The 16,217-nt window shown below is 45.0% G+C and overlaps 1 protein-coding gene across 2 annotated transcripts in view; it reads left to right on the top strand.

Annotated features, from left to right (window-relative positions):
• The first annotated feature begins 4,274 nt into the window (after nucleotides 1-4,274).
• LOC311302798 (uncharacterized protein) overlaps nucleotides 4,275-16,217 on the top strand; it is a 12,148-nt gene continuing 205 nt past the window's right edge. Inside the window, exons 1-4 of one of the 2 annotated variants that reach the window (XM_084428858.1) lie at nucleotides 4,275-4,400; nucleotides 7,677-8,067; nucleotides 14,931-14,999; nucleotides 15,090-16,217. The exon at nucleotides 15,090-16,217 is cut by the window's right edge and continues 205 nt beyond it. In XM_084428858.1, coding sequence (XP_084284984.1) covers nucleotides 7,743-8,067; nucleotides 14,931-14,999; nucleotides 15,090-15,370 — 675 coding nt within the window. In that variant the 5' untranslated portion in view covers nucleotides 4,275-4,400; nucleotides 7,677-7,742 and the 3' untranslated portion in view covers nucleotides 15,371-16,217. The remainder of the gene's footprint in view (nucleotides 4,401-7,676; nucleotides 8,068-14,930; nucleotides 15,000-15,089) is intronic. The other variant, XM_084428857.1, reaches the window with a different exon arrangement.

A 16,217-nucleotide genomic window follows, 5' to 3' on the forward strand; every position in this document is an offset into this window, starting at 1 on the left:
TCCCACTTCAAGGCTCAGCAATTCATCATCAGACTCTCAGCAGAACAGACAAAGTGAGTCAACAAGGCTTCTACTCAGTCTGGGAATCCCACAGGATTCCTGGAAGTGAGTAAAAGTCCCCTCCTTCATGTCCAGCTCATATTTCACTCCAAAACCAAAAGACAAAAATAAAAGCCATTAGGACAATAAAGATTGTAAAAAAAAAAAAAAATGTAATTCACATTTTTATTGTAATGTTCTTTCTCATTAGTATGGACCATGCACCAAAAACTGTGGGAACACAAAGCAGCGGTGTCTCACAGAGGAGCCTCTCCGGGAGTCTTCAGGCTCACTGGATCACTTTCATTAATCCCTGTCACATGGAAGTCTTGCTGGAGAATAGGCACAACATTCCACAGTGTTAGATTACGCCTTTCTGCACATTACTAAATATTATTTAAACATATTGTATATACTGTATGTATATATGTGTGTGTGTGTGTGTGTGTGTGTGTGTGTGTGTGTGTGTGTGTGTGTGTGTGTGTGTGTGTGTGTGTGTGTGTGTGTGTGTGTGTGTGTGTGTTCATATATATATATATATATATATATATATATTTGTGTGTACATATATATTCAAATATAGATTTATTATATATTTCAAATATGTGTATATATACTGTGTGTATATATATATATATATATATATATTTATATATACAGTATGTGTGTGTAGGCCTATATGTATCGTGTGTATGTGTGTATACATATATATATATATGAAGAGTTCAGATGCAAAAGCCTCTAAGTGCCATCTGAAATTTTCTTCTAGAATGATCATTTTTATCAAGCTCGTATATTTAAGTTCAATAATTTCACTTAAATGACAATTCATAGGTAATTTTCATTGCCATTTAAGTGAAATTACTGAACTTAAATATACAAGCTTGATAAAAATTATCATTCTAGAAGAAAATTTCAGATGGCACTTAGAGGCTTTTGCATCTGAACTCTTCATATATATATATATATATATATATACAGTATGTGTGTGTGGGCCTATATGTATCGTGTGTATGTGTGTATATATATATATATATATATACAGTGAGGAAAATAAGTATTTGAACACCCTGCTATTTTGCAAGTTCTCCCACTTGGAAATCATGGAGGGGTCTGAAATTGTCATCGTAGGTGCATGTCCACTGTGAGAGACATAATCTAAAAAAAAAATCCAGAAATCACAATATATGATTTTTTAACAATTTATTTGTATGATACAGCTGCAAATAAGTATTTGAACACCTGTCTATCAGCTATAATTCTGACCCTCAAAGACCTGGGCTGCGTTCAGCCCCGACAAAACGTTGCACAACGTTTTTTAAACAGAAACGGTGATGCGTTGAACACACTGTTCTGATGACGCAAGAGTTGCAACTATGGCAGCTGAGAAGGCCATTCTTTGTGTTCTTTGTGAAGAATTTTCGGAGCCTGATGAAGTCGGTATAAATATGTGTTTAATACTACAAAATATGCCCGATGTTACAGTTACTGCACTTGCCGCCCAGAACAAAAGAGAACATCCCAATCGAGTGAAGGGATTGCTGAAACTGAAATGGAAGCACACATCTTACCTAATTCAGACTAAAACACATCTATTTAGCCTCACATACTGACTTTATTTGTAGGTCATACTGTTTTAATACCCTGTATTGTCTTTCTCATTTTTAGGAAAAGCACTTAATTACCATTGTTTATTTCTATACCAATACACTTGCAATGAAGCTAAAAATATAAACAACTACATCATTATGTTGATATCCTATATTTTTTACAATAAAACTTTCGACAAACATGTCTTCTAATATCCTCAGTTTTTGCGTATACCGAGCTGCATCGAACACATTTGTAAATGACTTTCCTTGAACCCGTTTGTGCGAGTTCACTTTAATACCACGTGCTTTATATACATGTTGCTGCTGATTGGACTGCAATTCTGACACACCCACCAAACAAGAGAAAACGTATCTCAAACCCCGTTGCACACCGGTGCACGCCGTTTCCAGGAAACATGACGTTCAAACCCGGGAAACCGTAACAAAACGTTGCGCACCGTTTTGAACTTGAACATGCCCCTGTTAGTCTGCATTTAAAATGTCCACCTCCACTCCATTTATTATCCTAAATTAGATGCACCTGTCTGAGGTCGTTAGCTGCATAAAGACACCTGTCCACCCCATACAATCAGTAAGAATCCAACTACTAACATGGCCAAGACCAAAGAGCTGTCCAAAGACACTAGAGACAAAATTGTACACCTCCACAAGGCTGGAAAGGGCTACGGGGAAATTGCCAAGCAGCTTGGTGAAAAAAGGTCCACTGTTGGAGCAATCATTAGAAAATGGAAGAAGCTAAACATGACTGTCAATCTCCCTCGGACTGGGGCTCCATGCAAGATCTCACCTCGTGGGGTCTCAATGATCCTAAGAAAGGTGAGAAATCAGCCCAGAACTACACGGGAGGAGCTGGTCAATGACCTGAAAAGAGCTGGGACCACCGTTTCCAAGGTTACTGTTGGTAATACACTAAGACGTCATGGTTTGAAATCATGCATGGCATGGAAGGTTCCCCTGCTTAAACCAGCACATGTCAAGGCCCGTCTTAAGTTTGCCAATGACCATTTGGATGATCCAGAGGAGTCATGGGAGAAAGTCATGTGGTCAGATGAGACCAAAATAGAACTTTTTGGTCATAATTCCACTAAACGTGTTTGGAGGAAGAAGAATGATGAGTACCATCCCAAGAACACCATCCCTACTGTGAAGCATGGGGGTGGTAGCATCATGCTTTGGGGGTGTTTTTCTGCACATGGAACAGGGCGACTGCATTGTATTAAGGAGAGGATGACCGGGGCCATGTATTGCGAGATTTTGGGGAACAACCTCCTTCCCTCAGTTAGAGCATTGAAGATGGGTCGAGGCTGGGTCTTCCAACATGACAATGACCCGAAGCACACAGCCAGGATAACCAAGGAGTGGCTCTGTAAGAAGCATATCAAGGTTCTGGCGTGGCCTAGCCAGTCTCCAGACCTAAACCCAATAGAGATTTGCAAACAAAGGCTACTGTACCAAATATTAACATTGATTTTCTCAGGTGTTCAAATACTTATTTGCAGCTGTATCATACAAATAAATAGTTAAAAAATCATACATTGTGATTTCTGTTTTTTTTTTTTTTAGATTATGTCTCTCACAGTGGACATGCACCTACGATGACAATTTCAGACCCCTCCATGATTTCTAAGTGGGAGAACTTGCAAAATAGCAGGGTGTTCAAATACTCATTTTCCTCACTGTATATATATATATATATATATGAAGAGTTCAGATGCAAAAGCCTCTAAGTGCCATCTGAAATTTTCTTCTAGAATGATCATTTTTATCAAACACACACACACACACACACACACACACACACACACACATATATATATATATATATATATATATATATATATATATAAAATGTAAAATTAAAAAATTAAAATAACAACATGTTCCCTCTGAATCGTGTTTCAAATTAATTCACATTTCCTTCTAAATTGCAAGTTTATTTCAAGTTTAAGTATGTTAATAAATAATACATTCTAAATAAAAAATATTTAATAAAATAATCTGAAATATGTTGTTGTTTAGTTCTCCTAGAAAAACATGGACAAAATATCAAACGAAACATATCAAATATGCATCATACACACTTTAGCCCTGAGCAAATGTCCTCTTCCACAGAAATCAGACATTATAATCAGAGGCTATATAGAGTCAGGCAAAAGATGGTTATTATCATCTTTTTATTTTCTCTGCTAGTGCTGTTTCAGCTAATAAATGTCAAATACTGAATATAGCCTTCTTATTGCTGCCTAAAATATTTTCTATTTCTAAGGTAGAAATGTGTGCCAGGTCATAAGACAGACATGAACAAAACATCTCTGAGACAGAGAGTAGAGATATTTGCAATCACCAGTGGAGAACAAATTTCTTCATGTGCTAAACCAGTTCATTATTTTCTGTCTCAGCAGTTTATTATTGTCACTTCCCTTGGGCTAGATTGACTAAAGTGCAGAAGTGTAGATGTTTCATCACACTCCCATTCATGACTCATTTTAAAGTGGGTGAATCACAAATTCAGGGAAACTTTAAGTTCAGTATGTCAAATCTGTAGAATAGAATTAATTAGAATAAAATAGAAGGGGCGCTTGACTTGTTGATAGTGAAAGTCTGCAGACAGAAATAGCATTAGTTGTAGGTAAATGAATAACAATGCCTGTCCAGAAGGCGGCGGCAGCAGCAGTAAATGTTTTATCAATATCATATTACATACGGATGAAGTGTGGATGAGACATCGTTTCCCTCCGCCAAACCGAGGTAAACAAAACTGACTTTCGTGCTTAAAGACTTTCGAAATGCTATTTCATTAATATGTGTCGAGTACCCTCCGGTGATTTTTATTTCTCTGTGTAGATGAAAAAAAAGCGCTGGATTTCAAACTTTCAGTTTGCTACAATAAAAGATAACCTGAAAACAACGTGACCGCGCGCGCAAATTTGCAACCCGTAACAATAACGCTGTTTTATTTAAAAACGGAAGTAGATCGGAACTGAACGCGCGTGCTGCATCATTTGATGAAATGAGTATCTCTTTGTTCTTTTCCGTTTTTCGCGCGTCTTTTTGCTTCTCTAATGATGCGAGTGCCTGCAAGGTGTTTGTAATCGATATGCACTTGTAAATGAGGTAATTTATGCTGTTCTATTATTCCTGAGCAAACAAAAGCTCTACTCATTTAATAAAATGTGCGCCATCGTCGTTTATTGAGTGTAAACAAAGATGACGCAGCTGTGATAGTGAAACACTAAACTGGAAGTCCCCTACAGATAATGCAAAGGGAGATGCGCCATTCACACTTATACACCACCAATAAAAGAAACATTGCAGAATTATTCGATTAATGTGTGTGTATTCATCACGTGCATTTAGCCTTAAAATCTATAAGCTATGTGTACTTCATAATCTGGAAGGCTAGCTTTTGTGCGGTTTGTAAAAACAACTTGTCAATGGGAGGGACTCATGATGAAGATACACACACTTCCTTCAGCTCCACCAATGATGCTTCAGCTACTCCAGTCAAAGGAGGTCATCTGTTGATCTGTTTTTTATATTGCTGCTTATTGCCACAACACCAAGTATTTTATTACACGATATATGATATATTTTATTTGTTTCATCTTTCACTATATTATTGTATTTTATTATTGGTTATTCTATTTTTTGATATGTCTATTAGTGCAATGCCTCAATTTTCACTAACGGGGATCAGTAAAATATTCTCCTATCCTATCTATCAAGTCCTTTAGTTCTGAATTTTTCAGCGTTTCATATAGGTAAAAATGGGGTAAGAACCATATGGGAAATAAATGATTTATTTTTTAAATACATTTATGAACAGATCAGTGTCGGGTGTAGTGCATTACAAGGTGTGTAATCAGATTACTTTTTCAAGTAACTGAGTTACTTTTTCAAATAAGTAACACAAGTTACTTTGTTTTCCCATTTATTGACTGACAGCTCTCCTGTCCTGAGAGAAATCAGGAGTGTGTGCAGAGGCGTTGTGTGTGAACACATGATGGTTATTGTAGTTCTAGACTAAACGTTAACATGCATTTACTCATCTCAAAAAAACAGATTCAGTGTCCCTCAAAATGAATAAAAACCGGAATGCAAACTCAGAATTTGACGCAAACCTGCAATGATTAAGTATGGCAAATAATACAAATATACTTTATGTATTTAATCTCACTTTATTAAACAACGTCTTTGCTGCTGACTTTGATGATCCAATTCAACCATACGAATAATAGCACAGCACAGCTGTAAGGTTTGTTTGAGTTGCGCTCTCTACTGTACAGGTGTGAATTTGCATTTCCTTCAGGCTGAGGCTTATTCATTTTACTCATGGTGAGAAAGGGCCCCGGTGAAAAAAATGCATTACATTCCATAAAAAGTAACACAATTAGGGTACGTTTGCACGACAACTATGTACTAAAAACCGAAAAGTTTTTCCTCCGTATTTTTCGCATACAGATGACACCATTGTCAAAACAATCCCTGTTCAAATGCTGTATTATTCATGCCAGGCCAGTAGTTGGCGATGTGACTTTGTAAAGAAACATGTAATACGCATGCGGTCACTGTTTTCACAAATTCACGTTTTTGTGGTTTACACAGAGACGATAACGGTATTGTTTTCAAAAACTTCCACTTTGAAACCCGTTTTCAGAAGTTTGTGTTTTCAGACCCCAAAAACGCCATTGTCGTGTAAATGAACAGCCAAAACGCATACAAAGTTATCCATTTTTAGTTGAAAACTCCCTTAGTTACTTTTTAAGGGAGTAACAATATTGTAACGAATTACTTGTAAAAGTAACAGATATCATAACTGAGTTGTTTAAAAAAAAAAAAACTTAAATATTTATTTTGCTGATCCCATTTATTTGCATTTCTTACAGATGTTGATTAAAGGCACAATATGTAACTTTTTTTGCTTTAAAAATAGCAAAAATCACTATATCTATGTTATATATTTTTTTTAGTTGTGTACTTACATTATCCCGACTGTTTCCAACAACTTTCAAACCAGGAGAAATTTGTAATTTAATTCGAAGACACGTCCCGTTTCTTTATTTCCGTTTTGTCGCCGTCAATGCGACATATCCATATCCGCGTTCCGCGACATATCCGCGTTCTCCCTGGTTTCCGCTCGTACTGCCATAGCAACCAGAGCCCTCTGATAGTAACCAAAGCGACTGACGTGGACAACTGTGTAGTTCGCAATGTCTATTTGCACGCTGTTGTTGTTTCGTTCAAACATTATGGACCATGGCAAGCAGACTTTGGATAAAAAAGGAGAACTAAAACGAGAATCAATATCAGAGCTCCACGTTCGAGACTTCGACTGCTCCTACATGTACTTTATTAAACAGGGGAGCACATTTACATAAAACTAATCAATGTTATATAGTTCAACAATGATAAAATGTTAGAATATGATCTGTATGTTATTCTAATGTTGATCTAGCTTACTGCTAGTCTCATACAGACAAACTAACACATACATTTCAACACATTTAAATGCAGTTTAGTGTGATAGTGTAATGTTAGACCAAGTGAAACAGCGCTGCGTTACCTCACAAGTTTAATTTGTCTAATAAACTGACCTGTGAGTTGTAATTCTGCACTTGCGTGTAGTTCGGTAGAATGAAATGTCCTTATTCCTTTTATATCCGCGGGACTCGCGTCGTGTGTGGAGCTGATAGCTGTCTCTTAGCAATCCCGACCTGCTTCATATCACAGTCATGATAAAAGCATCGATGTATTCACTCATCCATAAACATTATTAGATCGGTCGGCTTGACGTTGACGACAAGATCCATAATTCTTAGCAAATGTTGCGTCATCAAACTACGCCTTTGTTATTGTAAGAGGTTAGCGACCCCTAGCGACGAAAAATTCCATACTGTACGTTTAACCAGTTGGAAAAAGGATTTGAAATAATTTGCTGTAGTTAAAGTGTTGTGGTTATTCATTTTTATATAATTATATATGTTTTGTTTTTTTAAAACAATTTAATTTCTGGTTTTGTTACAGCCTTAATCTTCGTTTTCAAAACCAGTGTCAAATCCAGGTTTTCACACTGACCAAGCACAAGAGGCAATGGATGGACCAGTAGATGGCACCAAGTTCATTCAGAAACACAAGCTAGCTCTCCTGAAGGCCCTGATGGGAGATACAGACTTCCTGCTTCAGCATTGCCATGCCCGTGGCATACTGTCCAATAATGAGTACAACAACATCAAGGACATTAACATACGTTCAGAGCAGGTACGGGACATCTTGGATTATGTGATTCACAAAGACAACAAGCATGCTCTGAGTTTCCTCAAATTGCTGAAAACACAAGACATGCAAGAGACATTTCCTGAACTGCAATTCCTTCAAAAATTGCAACTCAACAAACGCAAGACACCAAATAACACAGGTATGATCTTATAAACCATCCATATCTACTATGAAGACATTAAGACTTATTGTAACGTGTCAAAAAAAAAAGTTTTTATTTAGAATTTCAGCAGAAGATAATTTGTAACTACACTTTTTGTTTTAAATGAAAACGTACTCGGTTACTAACGTAACCTCTGTTCTCTCTAGAGAGGGAACGAGTATTGCGTAAGCTAGCTTACGCTGCGGGAAAGTCTCCTTTCACGAGATACTGAAGCCAAAAATTATCCTAATTTTTTAAACTTTGTCAACGCAGTGCGGCAGCCTGCAGACCTAGGGCAAGCGAGTCGCGTGCCCATTGGCTGCTCTGCGGCAACTGCAGCAGCCTATGGCTGAGCCTTGCGCGTGACGTCACGTCCAATGAGCGCGCTTGGCGCGCTTAGTGCGTCACAGCCCGTCATTAGGGGTGTGGCTTAGAGTATATAAGCAAGGAACAGAGGCTGCTTCGCTGGTTTCTGTCGCATGAAGCGAAAATGAGCTCGTGGCGAGAGCACGGCGGGTTACGCAATACTCGTTCCCTCTCTAGAGAGAACAGAGGTTACGTTAGTAACCGAGTACGTTCTCTTACGAGAGGTTCTCTCGTATTGCGTAAGCTAGCTTACGCTGCGGGAACACCTTTGTCAACGCCGTGCGCGCGCCCAGCATCCTGAATGAATCCCGTGGGAAGCCCAGGGAACGCGAAACGGAACTGGGCGGCCAGATACCACAGTACACAAGCACATAATATGGGGCAGGGAGCGGCACAGCCGGTCCAACTAACACTTCCATACAGTGTAGCTCAACCAGTAGAGCTAAATCAGCAGCGTAGCCCGCGCACAGACAGTGGGCTGGCTTACGCGAGACTTAGACTGATAGCACTTTGGCCTGCAAAGCGGGAACATCCAGGTTGTAAAACCTAACAAATGTGGAGGGGGAGGCCCAGCCCGCCGCTGCACAAATGTCATGAATGGGAATCCCACTGGACCACGCCCACGATGAGGCCATGCCTCTGGTGGAGTGTGCCCGAATGCCCAAGGGGCACTGCAGGTTTTTAGATGCGTAAGCAGCTGCGATAGCATCGACTATCCATCTGGACAGAGTGTGCTTCGAGGCGGCGAGACCCTTGGTGCGCCCACCAAACGAAACAAAAAGCTGCTCTGAACGCCTGAAGGCGGCGGAGCGCGAAATATAGCTTCTCAGCGCCCTAACTGGGCAGAGGAGGTGACTCTCTGCCTCGCAGCCAGTAATCGGCAGGGCTGAAAGGGAAATGACCTGCGCTCTGAAGGGAGTGCCCAAAATTTTTGGGACGTACCCATGCCTCGGTCTGAGAATAACTTTAGAGTCATTAGGTCCGAACTCGAGGCACGCAGCGTTAGTGGATAACGCGTGAAGGTCTCCCACACGTTTTACTGAAGACAGTGCTATCAGAAAAACGGTTTTGAGCGTGAGGTATTTCATATCCACAGTTTCTAAGGGTTCAAAGGGATGTGCTTTCAGTGCGTCTAAGACCAGTGAAAGATCCCACATAGGAACCGAAGGGGGTCGCGGGGGGTTCATCCTCCTCGCTCCTCTAAGGAAGCGGATGACCAACTCGTTCCTTCCTAATGCGCGGCCCGGCTCTGACACAGAGAGCGCTGAAATGGCCGCGACATAGACTTTGAGCGTGGAGGGGGACCTGCCCGCGTCCAGTAGCTCTTGAAGGAAACACAATACTTGTGAGACCCCACATGTCTGTGGATTGAGCCCTTTGGTAGTGCACCATTTGTTAAACACAGACCATTTAGACGTGTAGAGCCGCCTCGTGGAGGGGGCTCTAGATTGTATGATCGTGTTCATCACCCCTTCTGGTAGATCAGCATGTAGTTGTTGAGGCTCCACGCATGCAGAGACCAGTGCTCTGGGTGGGGATGCCAAATCGAGCCGCGGGCTTGAGAGAGAAGGTCTCTCCGCACCGGAATCGGCCAGGGGGCTGAGTCTGCCAGTTGTATGAGTTCCGGGAACCAAGCTTGGTTCTCCCAGAACGGGGCTATGAGGAGCACTGTGTGGCGCGCTTTCCTGACTCTCTCGATGACCTGAGGCAGCAGAGAGACTGGCGGAAACGCATATAGCGGGCCGCTGGGCCAAGACTGGGCCAGCGCGTCCTCGCTCTTTGAAAAGAACGCTGGGCAGTGTGCGTTGTCTATTGACGCAAAGAGGTCGACTTTCGCTCTGCCAAAGCGGCGCCACAGCGACTGGACTGTTTGAGGGTGTAGAGACCACTCCCCAGGGGGAACGTTGTCCCTGGACAGTCTGTCGGGGCCCTCGTTCAGATGGCCAGGCACATGCGATGCTCTCAGAGAGCGCAGAGAGTGCTGAGCCCATACGAGGAGGCGTTCCGTCAGGGCGCAGAGTTGCTTTGATCTGACACCGCCCTGGCGGTTCACATAGGCCACTACTGAAGTGTTGTCCGTGCGGACTAGAACATGGTGACCACGGAGGAAAGGGAGGAAGTGCATGAGCGCTTTCTCGACCGCGAGCATCTCTAGACAGTTTATGTGTAGGAGATTCTCCTGGTCTGACCAGTGGCCAAAGACCGGTCTGCCTTCGAAGAGCGCTCCCCAACCTAGGTTGGACGCGTCTGTAGAGACAACTTTCCGGTGTGAGACCACTCCCATATTCACTCCCGTGTGATACCATTCGGCTGCTAGCCAGGGCTGCAGGGCTGAGACACAGACCTGAGTCACTCTGATTAGCGAGCCGCCGGTCGCCCAGGCTCGATGGGATACGCGCGTTCTCAGCCAGCGTTGAAGCGGGCGCATGCGCAGTAAACCCAACTGAAGCACTGCTGCAGCTGAGGCCATATGCCCCAGAATGCGCTGAAATGCCTTCAGGGGAACCCGGTTGCCTTCTTTGAAGGATGCAGCGAGGCGCTGGATGCGGCGCGCGCGCTGCTCCGTCAATCTGGCCGTCATCGCCACCGAGTCCAGTTCTATTCCGAGAAAGGAAATCGACTGCCGGGGCGAGAGCGAGCTCTTTGTCCAGTTGACCGCTAGACCCAAAACCTCCAGGTGGTCGAGTAGCGCTGTTCTGTGAGACACAAGTTCTGTCTCTGACTGCGCTAGAACGAGCCAATCGTCCAAGTAGTTCAGAATTCGCATTCCCTGACTCCTCAGGGGAGCGAGAGCCGTGTCCATGCATTTCGTAAATGTACGGGGTGCTAAAGACAGGCCGAACGGCAGGACTGTGTATTGATAAGCTCGACCGTCGAAGGCGAATCTCAAAAATGGCCTGTGACGGGGAGTTATCTGGATCTGGAAATAAGCGTCCTTCAGATCGAGAGAGATAAACCAGTCTCCTGGGCGAATTTGCGCGAGGATCTGTCTGGTTGTAATCATCCTGAACGGCCGTCTCATGAGGGCTTTGTTCAGATGTCTCAGATCTAAAATAGGTCTTAATGCTCCGTCCTTCTTGGGAACGAGGAAGTAACGGCTGTAAAAGCCTGACTCGCTCAGAGAAGGATGCACCTGTTCTATGGCCCCTTTTCGCAGCAGCTTTGTTATCTCTGCTTGAAGCAGATGTGCTGTTTCCAAACTCACTTTCGTTTCCGTCTGCGCTAGAAAGCGCGGAGGGCGACGAGCAAATTGGAGCGAATAACCGTGTCTTATGGTGTTGAGCACCCATTCTGACGCGCCCTGAATAGCCTCCCATGCTTTTGCATGCATAGCTAGGGGTCGAATGGTCTCTGGGTTCAGATCGCCGCGTTGCGCGGGATGGGGAACCTGTATCAGAGAAGACGGGGCGGCGCGCGCGCCGCCGATGCTCGGACACGAAGGGCAGAAGAACAGGGCTGGCCGACTGTGCAGAATTTAGTAGCTCGATCTTGGACGATGGAGCGTGAACTGCTGTCAAACAACCCAGGCGCGAGGGCGGCGTGGGGATTATGGTGTCTGAAAGTGGGCGCGCGTGCTCGTGAGCTGGCGCGGGATATGCACTTATGACACGGCCAGTGTTTGGGGGCTTTATGAGGTTTGCAACCTGTCTGGCAGAGCGGGCAGTGGGCAGGTGTGAGCACAGGGCTGTGGGCACATTTCCTACACTTGATGCTCGAGCGGAAAGTTTCCGCTTTAAGAGATAGCGCTCTGGACGCGTTGCCATGGGAACCTGGTCTGTGTGAGGCAGTGAGCACACGGGAGTGGGCACTCTTTCTACACTTAAAACCCCTGCGGCTTGAGCCGTAGCAATTTGAGGTAACTGAGTGACAGAGCGAGCAGCGAGTAGTTGTGAGCACGGAAGTGTGGGCACTTTTACTACATTTAGTGCTCGAGCGGTGTGAGGCCGCTTTATGAGAGAGCGCTCTGGGCGCGTTACCATGGGGATTGCACTTGTGTGAAGCAGTGAGCACATGGGTGTGGGCACATTTTCTACACTTAAAGCACTTATACTCTTTTTGAGATTTATCTGGGTCGCCGTGAAAACGGCGTTTGTGTGCAGGCGAGCGAGTGTAATTACTGGCTCGTTGGCTGCGGTGTGTGCTGCTGCAGTAGCCTGAACATAGGGGACTGACAGAGCTGTGCGTTTTGATGGCGGTCCGGCCGTAGCGGGACTCAACCATCTTTTCCTCCTTGTGGATGCTAGGAGGACTTCGCGGGCTCGGGCTTCAACGCGATCTTGGACCGCGGGCCCCGTGGGGGCGGCGGTCTGTGACGGCTGGTCGAGCGCGACCTGGGGCGATTGCCCTGGCGCCGCTGCGAAGCGTTGGGGGGGCCTGGAAGAGCGCTGGTTAGAGCTGCGCACAGGAGGCTGAGTTTGAGGGCGGCCTGTGGCTGAGCTCGAACGGCGGGGCAGGAAGAGGTCCATCGCCTGCGACGCCTTCTGTACCTCAGAGAACCGATCCACAATTCCGCTGACCGCAGGGCCAAAGAGGCCGGTGGGCGAGAGTGGTGCGTTCAGAAACACAGCGCGCTCTGACTCACTCATGTCCGCGAGCGTCAACCATAGATGTCTGTCGATGACGGTGAGCGCGGCCATGGATCTGCCGATGGCTTGAGCAGCGGTCTTGGTAGCGCGCAGCGCGAGATCCGTAGCGCTGCGGAGATCGGTAAAGGCAGACTGATCCGAGCCCTTCTCGTCCAGTTCACGGAGGAGGTCGGCTTGAAGGATCTGAAGAATAGCCATTGAGTGCAGGGCGGAAGCAGCCTGGCCGGAGGCGGCGAAAGCGCGGCCGGCGAGAGCTGAGGTGGTCCTGCAGGCTTTAGACGGCAGGGCAGACTTTGAGCGCCATCTAGCAGACGGCGGGCAAAGGTGCGTTGCCACAGCATCCTCAACGGCGGGGATGCCGTTATAGCCGTTCTCGGCGGCTCCGTCCACCTGGAAGAGAGCCGAGGAGACTGGCGAGCGGAGTCTGGTGGAGAACGGAGCGTTCCAGGACTTAGAGAGCTCGGCGTGGAGCTCAGGCAGGAAGGGTGCTGACCTAGAGGCAGGCGCAGGGCGGCGGCTAGGCAGAAAAAACCCGTCAAGGCGATTGGGCTCCGGCTCCTTAGGTGGAGACCAATCCAGTCCCATTCTCTCGACCGCTAAAGTGAGGAGGCGGAGAAGCTCTGCGTCAACACTAGCGCGGGTTCGAGAAGACTCCATAGTAGAGGGGGCGGAGCGGTGAGAGCCCGACCACTCCTCGCTGTCAGACGCGAGCAGAGAGCAGCTGTCAGCGGCATCATCTGCATCATCCCCCAGGGCGACGGCAGTGCGGGCAGTGGCCGGCCGCTGCGCGTCGGAGAAGGGTGGGGGGGAAGGAGAGAGCGAGGCTCGCGGGAGAGGTTCCGGCGAGCGCTCAGCTGTAGCGTCCAGATCCGGCGGCCTTTGAGAGCGACGTTTTTTCTTTCGTGGCCCGGAAGAAGCGGCCGGAGAAGATGGAGTGTCTTCGAATTTAGCGAGTCGAGCCCGTAGGGTCGACATCGGTAAATCTTCACACTGTTCGCAGCCGCCCTAGGAGAGAGCGCGAACAGCGTGGTCAAAACCCAGGCAGAGAGCGCACAGCACGTGGCGGTCTCCGTCGCTGAGCGAGGCTCTGCACGAGCCACAGGATGTGCGAGGCATTTGAAACAACGCCTCGCGCTCTTTTAGATGCAAGTGTGTCGCGGCGGACACACACACACACACAAAACAGAGCAGGAAAGGATATAAGGCCGGATGGCGCAGCAGGCAGGGAAGGCTGAAGGCGGCGAGCGGCCGGCGTCCTCAGGCTGAGATCCTCGGCGTGCTGGTCGCTGGATTCAACGGCGGCTTCCTCGGAGATCAGCGATGCGAAGAGCTTCGCTGAAGAGACAGAAATCAGCGAAGCAGCCTCTGTTCCTTGCTTATATACTCTAAGCCACACCCCTAATGACGGGCTGTGACGCACTAAGCGCGCCAAGCGCGCTCATTGGACGTGACGTCACGCGCAAGGCTCAGCCATAGGCTGCTGCAGTTGCCGCAGAGCAGCCAATGGGCACGCGACTCGCTTGCCCTAGGTCTGCAGGCTGCCGCACTGCGTTGACAAAGTTTAAAAAATTAGGATAATTTTTGGCTTCAGTATCTCGTGAAAGGAGACTTTCCCGCAGCGTAAGCTAGCTTACGCAATACGAGAGAACCTCTCGTAAGAGAACTTACATTTATAACAAAAAAGTAAAAAACAAAACAAAGATTCACATTAAAGTAATAATAATTAAACAGAAAGACTGAAATAAATAAATAGAGAGAAAAAATCAAGGTTACTTTTTAATTTTTACTGTATTATAGTCTTGCAATGATTTTTGAAAATTACATTTAATTAAATAAATGCCTTCATAATGTATAAATACTCTATCTGCATAATCTATTTGTAATTTGAAAATGATGTTGGTTTATCAGAGACGACAGCCAAACGAAGGCACGTGGTGTTGGAAAACGATGTTCTACAGGAGCAGCTGTCTATAATCAGTGAGTCACATACACACTTCTGCTTTGCATCTTCTGTTCAGCTTCATGTTCGCACGGCTGCATTACGTAACGTTGTTTTTTTTTTCTCAGAGCCCAGGATGGTGAGTGAGAAGGAGATGATGAAGGTGGCCGGCTGCATTGGGAACAGCTGGAGGCAGGTGGGCATAATGGCACTAGGTATGAACACCACCACTCTTCAGCAGATCGAGGAGGATAACAAACTACACCAAGAGCGGGTTTTCGGCATGCTGCGCAAATGGAGCATCCGTGAGAGGGACCAAGCCACAGCAGCTCGTCTCTATTCCCTCCTAACCCAAGAGGACAACGGCGTAGACCCCCGAAATATCAACTTCCTGATGGAAAACAACTGAGTCCACAGAGAGGACTGCATTTATGTAGCACTTTGCATGCGTACACATGCAAGCACACCACTAGAGGGAGCTATAACTGCTATTCAGTTATATTGAAGAATATTTTTAGTAAAAGCCATGAATAAGGTCAGCTAAAAGCTTGAAATAATATGGAAATGTTTGAACGCAACAAGCTAAAATGCGGGTATTTCAAATAGTTTTCTTTAACCTTTTTTTAGGTTATTTGAAAATATGCTTTTTTTTTTTTAAATGTAATGCATAAATTATTTTTTTAAAGGGGCAGGACTGAATAAACTTAGACTTTTGAGTGTGGAATTTTTTTTTTTTATGGCATTATTATTACTTATTTGATCAAGTTACATTCCTACCTTTTAAATTGCACTTCACTGTGTGTGTGTGTGTATGCTTTCTGGAATATAATCATCTTTATCAGGTGAGCCTGATTTGTACCGTAGCAATTCTACGTTTACTTTTTTTTTTTTTTTTTTTAGTAAATGAATGTGAAAGCTTTTATCTAAGTCTTAAAACTTGAACCGATTCCATGAACAGATAAGGAAGACTCATGTTTATGATGGAAATGTACAAAGATTTATGTTCAAATAGAGGCAGCTATCTGGCAACATAACGGCGACCTTCGCTCTCTCGGCAAGTATCACGTTATTTCACCCTGATGCATTTTCACCCTGATGCATTTTCACCCTTGTTCACCCTTGTTTTGCATGCCAAGCAGGTGATAGGATTGGAGGCGGAGCTTTGTACAATTCCATTGCACAGGCCAGTCATTAAACAGCGTCTAGTCCTTGCAGACTTCATGGAATCTTTTTTTATTTGATAGATTGCAACCTTA

This window comes from Rutilus rutilus, assembly GCF_951802725.1.
Source record: "Rutilus rutilus genome assembly, chromosome: 13".
Taxonomy (NCBI): Eukaryota; Metazoa; Chordata; class Actinopteri; order Cypriniformes; family Leuciscidae; genus Rutilus; species Rutilus rutilus.